The following is a 10,129-nucleotide window of genomic DNA, read 5'->3' as shown; positions in this document are numbered from 1 at the left end:
AAAAATTCTCCCCGATGAATCCAACTAGGGAGGCGGCCCTAGCTCGCCGGCCTCTAAATCCACCCCTAATTGTAAAGTAGATACATGAACTTTTTTACCTTAGTTGTGGAACATCTATAGGAAGAATGCTTGATGTTGCTCTTGGAATCAAACTGATATCCTTGGAAAACTGTGAAGAAATATACAAAAATTAGAAAAGCTGGTCTTTGCTAAACCCATACCTAAGGGCGATGAAGCAGCAAGTTGGAGAAAAAAGTGGGATAAGCCCTATAAAATCTCTTCACAGGGTTTTTGTGATCTAATCATAGTGCAAATTAGTTTGAAAGACTACTTGAGAAAATTTGTGCTAATGAGGATGGAGGTCTCCTTATAGAATTTTCATACAACTTCCTGTTCGAGAAATTGGAATTGAGATGCCTTTCTGAGGAGTACTTTAAAGAAGCGAGGCATTTTAGTGCCAAGATTAGGCTGAAGCGAGTTGATGATCCGCATGTTGATTTGATTATAACTGTTGCTGGTTCATTGATCACAAGACCCAAGAAAAAATTGTTGAAAATGCACAATTCCTCTAGCCAAGTGATGTTGAGGATCTTTACATGTTCGTGTCCTTTTGTGTCCAACACTGACCTAATTTACTAATGAGGTCTTGCACATGCTATCAGAAATTGCGTTTGGAAGCATTTGGTATATTCTCAATGCTTTTGAAGCAAAGAGTATCTTCTGAAGATTATGGTGTTATGGGTTTGAGACATGTCTCTTCAATTCTGCTTGTTGGAGCTACAGTTATTCCTTTCTTAGTGGGCAATGAATTTTCAAAAAATTTCGATCACTAAGCAAGATGGAAAGTTTGACTGCTAGGTGCAACATGAACCAACATTTGGAAACAAAGATGGAACAAAATAAAAAAAAAAAAAATTGGCAAATTGGAGCTTTGCTATTGGTTATGGAATAGGAACAGAGACTCGATTGAGCCCATCCTTCAATTTTGGACTTGAACCAAAAATTCACAGTTAATTTCTTCTTTTTATCAACACGTGGTAATTCAGGGATAGGTGAAAAATCCACTTAAAGTAAATGAAATAGTTGGAATCACTAATCACATTGACTTTGGCTTTGATTTACAGAGAAGCATTGACGATAAAAAATCACCAAATAATATTCAAGAGCCCACTTTTCAAGTTGCTGCATCTAGGCAAGCCAATAAAATAATTTTTATCGAAGGGCGAAAAGAGAAGGGCAGGTCATGTCAACCAGGCATATGTCAACTTGCACTACCTATTTAATACAAAGGTGGTGAAAAGAGTGACGCAGCTATAGAAAGAAAATATTCCTACATTGAACCAGTGGCAGACGCAAACATTTGGAGTTAATGAGGCACAATCTAACTTATAAAAAAGTTACAAAAAATTAATGTTTTCGATATCTTATTACAATTGTTCTCTACGCGTTTTCATACTTTGATAACGTTCTATAATTACATCATTTTTAATACTTTCAAATGCATCATTCTCAATATATGCAATGAAACTATCATTCAACCATTAATCTCCAATTTGATTGTGCAAATGGTTTTTGATATAAGTCATAGCAGAAAATACTCTCTCGACTATGGCAGTAGCCTCAGGAAGAACCAAGGCTAATTTCATAAGCTTGTACACTAATGGATATACTTCATGTTTATTTTTCGCAACCAATTTTAGTGCAAGATCATTAAGACCATGTAATCCTTTCAAATCATCATCAGTATGTATATCAAGAATATATGTATCTAATTGATCTTCAAGTTTCGAGATATCCGTTGCATCAAAATATGCTAGATAATACTCATAGAGTCGAATTACTTTGTTCTAGTCAAAATCATCAAATATATTATTTGGACACAAACACTAAACATAGAGTAGTAAGTCATTATTTACCTCATAAAAACGATTATTCAATTTTTAAAATTGCACGCCAATGATGGCATAACACATATACAAACGAAAGTGATGTAAATTCTTCACTGTAGCACTCGTGAACGGCCTAGATTTATGAACATATCATCCGTATTTAGACTATTGACCTCGTGAGCTTCACAGAATGAACAAATCATTCAACAAAAATAAAATAAAATAATCCCATCCATCATCCCACATGGTTGAAGCTGTACTTTACATAATTTTACCAATCTCATGACATTGACAATATCTTGATCCTTAATTTGTAATGCTTTCAACAAGTCATTTAAAATTCCCAAGATAATTCACATGAGATGTCAATTAAATGTAAATTCAAATTTTAACATTGTCCCCAATAAAATATCCACATAACATTTTGTTCCCGAACTTGTAGTATTAGTAGCAGCTACATCAACAACATCAAAAATGGTTGAAAACATGAGAATCTAATTAATCAAATAGCTATAGTGAGAGTCCCAACGTGTATCACCAGAATGTTTAAGAGTAGTTTCTTGATTGAAACCCCGTCCGCTTGATATTTCACCAACACTGAGTGCTTTAAGAATTTTGAGTCTTTGTTTCTCTTGAATAAGATCACTCTGCTTAGCTGTTCGTCCAACAATATTCACCAATCTNAGTGCTTTAAGAATTTTGAGTCTTTGTTTCTCTTGAATAAGATCACTCTGCTTAGCTGTTCGTCCAACAATATTCACCAATCTCTGTACTAAAGTCAAGAAAGCTTTAATTTTAGGATTTTTTATGCCACAACTATAAGAGCTAGTTGAAGTTGATAAGCAAAGCAATGAATATAGTAAGCACTTAGGTTTTCTTTCAGAATAAGTGATTTGAGACCGTTATACTCACCTCACATATTACTAGTTTCATCATATTCTTGACCTCTCGAATTAGATATACTTAAGCTATGCGTGGAGAATAATTTGATCAATCGTAGTCTTAAGAGCAATGGCTGTGGTGCTCGTAACATGCATGACAATAATATAATTTTCCAATATATGCCCATTCTTCACATAACGAATGACAATTAACATTTGCTCTTTCACTGAAATGTCTTGAAATTCACCAACTGGAATAGAAAACAAGTTATCACCAATATCTTTGATAATTAAATTTAGTGTTTTAGAAGCAATAGCACTCACAATATGTTTCTTAACTCGGGTGATGTTAGTTTGTGATTTTTAGGTGCATTTATCAAAGCAACAGCTTTAGTCTTAGCATTATGATCACACGACCAATGTAATTATTCAAGAAAGTTTCCTTGATTGTATGAATCTTTAGATTCATCATGTCCAAGAAAGGCCATCCCTTGTCATAAAAGAAATCGAATACAATCAATTGATGCATTCAAATCAATTTGACACTTTGTTTGAGCCTGATATGATTGTTTAAAGAGATAAGATATACTGCTTTGCTTTCGATTATTGAAAGATTCATACTGGATTCGAGCCTGATTGTATGCACTACTTGATGTTCCCACATGTTTCCAATAATTTCATTATTTTCTAATTGGAGAACCCGCCATTAACAAATGAGCCACCAATAATCTCTAAAGCCAGCAGTAGAAGCAAAATACAACATCTTTTGCTATATGTTGTATTCCAACCAACTAGGATGTTCATTATTCTATGAAACACAAAATCGCCTTTGTTGGCCATTCTTGTGGGTGGAAATACATGATTGCGAGGCTGACATAGACCCCTTTCCAAATAAGCTCTTCAAATTACATCTCAAACACTAGCATTATAATTTTGTATTGGAACTCTTAGTCAAGGACCCGAAGGATGCTGTGCAACATCAACTTCAAGCCTTTCATTCCCAATATCCCTGACATTAAATTCAATCAAGACACTATCCAAATTAGTCTTAAAGTAAATAAGGAGTATGCAGATGATGTACATCTATTTTGGAATGAAGAGATTGGTTTGTGTAGAGAATTGTGGATCTATTCTAATGAGATTGAACTTTCTTTGCATGAGCTACGAATGAGTCCCAAAGTATGGCTTGGTGCATTCTTACTTGTGGCTACAGATTTTCCATTTTGGTGCAGTAAATTACTTAACGGATCTCCATTAATATTGGCCATGTGATCTTGAATATTTGTCTCCTTATTCCTTCTTTAAGACTATATCTCTCCTTTGGAATTCAGATTTACGATAGTTACATGGGATTGCAAAATCAATGTTGAGTTGATTATGCTGATTTTGCTCAATATTTTCATCCATTTACTCAAAACTCATTTACGTATTATTGTAACACTTGCTAATGTATCTCATACTTGGGTTGTACCTTCCTTAGGTGTCAAATGTGATTCTTCTTGATCAGGTAAATAAATGTATATAAATCAAAAATTAAGTACAATTACTCCGGACATATCCAAGCTTACAAAACAAACATTACAAAAGATCTAATGACCCAAAGCAAGAGACTCAAAATGAATCAAACATTACAACTTCGATAAATCAAGAACATGAAGTGTCTAATCCCGTTGCTAGTTTCTTGAAGAAATATGCACAGAGTTCTCCGTTTTGTCCTTTCTGGTTGCTACAGTTCATAGCTCATCGAGTTTCCCTTTGAGCTTTTCGTTAGAGGTTGCCTTCGACTTAGGGCCTTCAAAATCTCCATTCCCAGTTGGGTGGTCCTCGTGGTCAGACACCCCATTCTGCTGGTTACATTTTCCTGCAATCTATCCCCTTCAAATGTTGTTGTATTTCTTCTTTATAAACATCTCACATAATGGAACTTCTTGCACACCTTCTTGATGCTTATCATCTGTTCCATCTTTGTCCTAGCTAATAACACTTGATACAATTGGCTGCTCCACAAGTTACCCATTTTTTTGGTTTTGAATAGCAACAGCCAGAGTTCGTTGGTGCGTTAATCTTGCTGGGATTACCTTTATCACATGCAATCTGTTTTTTTGGATTGCAACCAAGAGTTGAGTGGCCAAATATTTTGAAGTTGAGTAAAATTTAGGATCATGTTCATAAAAAGCAAGCTGATCTCTCAACTTTCTAGTCGGCAATTTTATCTTGACCGACCGGTCTAATTCTAAATCCAAAGAAGCATCGATTTCAAGAAGATCTTTTGCATACAGAAGTGGAACCTTAATTGATGTGACCTTATCCAAAGTTATTGGTTTTCCAACTTTGAAGGCAATCTTCCCTAAAGTGTTTGGATACCAACAATCCAATGGCAGCCATGATAAAGTTATCCACACCGACATAAGATTAATCCCCTTATTGTCAAACTTGAAACATGAACAGCACCCTTTGTCGCTTTTCCAGCAAGAACAGAATCAGTTGAGACATTGATATCACTTGTTTGAACTTCATCTCTATGCTTGGAAGGAAGATGGACTTTCAAACCCTTGTTCTTCTTCTTACCCATTTCAAAGTTGAAAAAATCGAGAAACCAGTTAGAAAGAGACTTTAAATGACCAGCTGTATGAAAAGCTGAAATTCGAACCCAACCTGAAAAATTCTAGGCGAGTAGGCCATTGAAATCAAGAAACTGGCTGGAATTCTAAAAACAGATTGGGAAAGTTTTTGAATTTTGGCTAACAGGCTATGCACGTGACTGACATGCCTCAAGCACGTGTTCTACACATTTTATGCACGTGTTGGATAAGCCTTGCGCACGTGTCAAAGGTCATGTGGAGTGTCCTAAAATTTTTGTTTTTATTTTTTTGCGATGCAAGTAAAATTTTCGCATCAAGTCACTGTGTAATTTTTTGTCGACAAACTAAGGGAATCTGACTGTACTCTAAAATTTATTTTCTTTGTCGGACACGAGTTTCTTTCTCATGTCAAGCAATCCGTTGTAGGCACTGACATAAACTGAAAATGGAACATTGCAAAATTGGATTAATGGATGTACGGCTTAACATAGGTCATTATTATACTATGCCAACATTGCGTTGTCTGGTTCACAAGGAATTGAAATGTTTTTAATTTTCTTTCTGGATATCCTGCGTGGATCAATTTTTTCCATTACAAGACTGAAACCGAGGCCAAGAAAGTGAAAATAATCAAATTCGAAGTTTTGCAAGTAAGTACAATCATTAGAAATGTATGCATAAAAACAACGGTGTGTATAGCAACCGCACTTTCACTTGAAATGAACCATCCAAATTCGAAGTGAGGAAAGAACTCCTAATTTCGCTACTTGTATGAAATCATAGAAGTCGTTTCTGAAGGTTAGCTTAGATTTTGCATGCTCCGGATTGGCATCGGCGATGTTTTTGTTTTGATCCCCTTCAGGTGCATCATTCTATTTGTCTTACAGCTAAAACCTTGTAAAATTAAGTCCGTCAAAAGGTACTGAAACACAGATTCGTAGCAAATATTTTTCAGGTTACAATATTTTTTTTTTTTTTTTGTGTGTGTGTGTGTGTGTGTGTCGAAAAATGGAACAGGTAAATCCCATAGGAAAAGAAGATGTTGAAAAGAGGAGGAGAAGAAAAAGGAAAGTACAAGCAGTGGCACTTTCAAATTCAATGCTGTGGTGGCGGTGGAGTTTGTTCCCAGATTTCAATGCTCCATGTGAAAATAGCAGGGTATTTTTAACCATCAATTCGGTATATTGATGGGAGTGGTGGGAATTGGATTTATAAAAAACATCCTTTTAATAGTTTGATCAGAGCAAATGTGCCTCACAACTGAGTCCCATTTTTGTTTTGTACGGAACTTTAGGGATCCATTTGCAAGTCTTTTGTGTGCCTGCTTAACGAACAAGGTAATGCTTCTATAGGATGATTTCGGGCTCTTTGAAGTCTTGATGCTGAATAGTACAAGGCAATGTATGGAATCATCTTTTACTCCTGGCATAGAGTTTTCATTTTCAGGTACGTAGTTAAAAACTATAGGCGTGCCTTCATTCAAAAGGTTTGATGTTTGCATTAATTGTAGCCATGACTCGTGATGCTCACTTGTTGGTGTTGGCTGTGAGCCATAGCTTGAGGAGTTTTATTTGTTAATATTCAAAGTAGTAGTAAATTTAAGGTTTTTATTTATATTTCATCGTGTAGATGCTTCAAGGGATGATGTATAGGTACTCTTCTACTTATGTGTATGCAAGTTGCACTGTTGGCATAAATCTTGACGAAAAAGATGAAGACAAAATGGATGGTTTACATTCTATACGGTATATGTACTTATGAAAGACACACAAAAAAAAAAAAAAAAAAAAAAAAATTCAGGGGTTTTAGTACAGAAATCTAGACAACAAACATATCTTACACATTATAGGCTATATTATGAACTGTTGTAAAGTATGCCACCAAAATACAGAACTTTCAGCAGGAATTATTGGCGCCTAACCTCTGAATGTGAGTCCCAATCCTCCCAAAAGTGCAAATCTCCAATCTTTTTTGGAGCAATCAAAGATGTAGGAATGGTATCATAGCGTCAGCCATGTCATGTACTTTCGAATGTAATTTTCTTTCAATGGTGCAAGAATTGAGAATACGCCCATGTATTATGTAACACTCAACTTGCCCATTGTTTGTAACCACTTGCCTGATGGAGCCATGTAATACACATTGGAAAATTTTGTGCCTCTTCAGCTTTGTGTTGTCAGCTAGAAGGAAGTTGAGGAATAATTGGCTTGTTTGTTATTTCAGGACACCATTCATGAGCCATTTCACAAAGGAAAGGTTGTTCCTCTATTATTTCTTTTATTTGCTCATACTTCTCCTTTGTGGGGATGAATCTCCACCATAAACAGTTGGGACACTGAACCAAAAATTGTTGGAGGAAAGAGGAGTTTACTAACTTAGATTGGTTAAGGCTAAGGAGGATAATACCAATAGGAAGAAGGAAGTGAATAAAAAGAAACTTGTATTTCTCAACTCCAAAACTTACACACTTTAGCTTGTTATAAAATGGAAGACCCTACCCCATTATATAGTATTTACATGAAACTTCTAGTCCAGACAATTTTCTAGAGATTCCTAGAACAAATATTTATATGAGGCTTTTAGACAACACATTTGGACAAGATATTTTCCTAGAATTCTCTAGATAGACTTTATAAGACCACATAATCTTATTGACACATTACCACATTTATCACCATGTAATTTACTTAGATATTTATATAGGTTTTTCTAGAGATATTTATATAGATTTTTCTAGAAATGTTTCTAAAAATGCTAGGCATGTTGAGCTTTTTAATTGATTTGGGCCTATGGGCAAAATTCTTAGGCCCACATTATTTAGTCCAAAAATCAAGTTTACTACACAACATCCCCCCTTAAACTTGATTTTACTACTCCAAGTAGAGTTTTTAACTTGTGGAACACGTCATGCTTGAGTGACTTAGTGAGAATGTCGGAGATCTACTCCTAGGAGGTCACATATTTCAGCTGTACTTCTTTCTTTGCAATGCTTTCTCTTATGAAGTGATATCTTACATCAATGTGCTTGCTTCTATCGTGGAATACTGGATTTTTTGCTAATGCCAATGCCGATTTGTTATCAACATGGGTTTCGATTGGTTCTTCTTGTGAAACTCCAAGTGTCTTCAACAAGTTTCTAAGCCAAATCGCATGGCATACACTTGATGTAGCTACAATATATTCAGCTTCACATGTAGATAGTACTACGATCGATTACTTCTTTGAACTCCAAGTGGAAGCTATGTCATCCAAGTAAAATACATACCCAGTCGTACACTTTCTATCATCACTATCTCTGCCCAATCGTTGTCACTATATCTAACAAGTTTGGATTCATTAGAAGATGAATAGACTAAGTTATAATGAAGCATACCTTTGATGTAGCGAAGAATCCTCTTTGCAGCTTTCATATGAATCAAGGTAGGTATCTCCATATAGCGACTAATGAGCCCAACTCCAAAAAAGATATCTGGTTATGTGCACGTCAAGTATCTTAAACTTCCAATAAGACTCTTAAAAAGTGTTGGGTCTACTTTTTCACCTTCATCATTCTTCAACAACTTGGTTTCACATTCGACGGGGATACATATAGGCTTGCAATCCTCCATATTGAATTTCTTTCGCATATCATACTTGTGAGATAAAGATGTAATCCTCCATTTGCTTAACCTAAATCCTAAGATAGTAGGCCATGAGGCCGATATCCGTCATCTCGAATTCTTAAGCCATGACCTTCTTAAAATCAGTGATCATACTTTGATTATTTCCTATGAATATAATATCATCTCCTTTTTCATTTACCTTTGTGTAAAGGGCATACTTGTGAGGGCATTTTGTGAAATTATTTTTTAAAAAGTACTTGTCAATTCTACTATTTCATGCCCTTCGAGCCTATTTCAACCCATATAAAACCTTTTTTAGTTTTAAAACTTTACCTTTATGTCCTTTTGTTTTATAACTAGTTGGTCGTTTTACATAGATTTCTTCTTCGAGATAACCATTTACAAAAGCAGATTTCACGTCCATTTGAAAATCTTCCACTTATTTTCTGTCGCAAGAGAGATAATTAATCTTATGGTTTCTAAATGAGCAACAGGGACAAATACCTCTTCATAGTCAATTTTCGACTGTTGGTTGTAGCCTTTAGCAATCAATCTTGCTTTGTATCTTTCTCCTTCTCCTTTAGCGTTCTTTTTTTTTTGCCTTGTACATCCACTTAACTGCGATTGCTCTTTTTTGTTTGGGAAGAGTCGTAAACTCCCACGTGTCATTCTTCTTAATGGCCTTAATCTCTTCATTCATGGCATGTCTTCATCTTTTATTTTGCGCCGCTTCTTCATACCCTATTGGCTCACAATTGGCAAAAAGACAAAAAAGTGTGAGATCATTTTGATTTTCTGTTACCTCATATAGCTCTTGTAGGCTCTTCATTTGTGGTGTCCTATTGCTTGAGCTTTCTCCTTGTGAAGATGATGGGGAAGCATCTCCCTGAGTAGGTGATAAAGGTGGACTCGGAAGCTCTTGCTACTCTCCATTCTCTTGTTCTTCTTCCTCAAAGAATGGTAAAAAGTTGTAGTCTTCTTCTTGGACACCCCAATTCCAAGCTCCTTCTTCATCAAACTTGACATCTCTACTTATGGTGATCTTTTCCTTGTTTGGATTATGCAACTTGTAGCCTTTAGAGCGAGAGTCATAACCAATAAAAGCATACCTTTCACTCTTGTCATCTAGCTTGGACCGCTTTTGATGTGGCACATGAGCATAAACAATGATCCTA

At 35.6% G+C, this 10,129-nt stretch overlaps 1 protein-coding gene and 1 pseudogene across 1 annotated transcript; one reads left to right on the top strand and one right to left on the bottom strand.

The window, feature by feature from the left end:
- Positions 1-1,283, top strand: part of LOC111408502 — an 8,524-nt pseudogene extending 7,241 nt beyond the window's left edge.
- Positions 1,284-1,541: 258 nt separating this feature from the next.
- Positions 1,542-2,825, bottom strand: LOC111408501. The gene is made up of 5 exons (XM_023038250.1): positions 2,802-2,825; positions 2,428-2,656; positions 2,283-2,343; positions 1,953-2,022; positions 1,542-1,847 (listed from the first exon to the last, which is right to left on the bottom strand). Exons 1-5 carry the CDS (start codon positions 2,823-2,825, stop codon positions 1,542-1,544), a joined length of 690 nt encoding a protein of 229 aa, XP_022894018.1.
- Positions 2,826-10,129: the final 7,304 nt, after the last annotated feature.

This window comes from Olea europaea, chromosome 13, assembly GCF_002742605.1.
Source record: "Olea europaea var. sylvestris chromosome 13, O_europaea_v1, whole genome shotgun sequence".
NCBI lineage: Eukaryota > Viridiplantae > Streptophyta > Magnoliopsida > Lamiales > Oleaceae > Olea > Olea europaea.
Note: the sequence above shows the minus strand (reverse complement) of the source record. Positions and strands in the feature narration are given on the sequence as shown.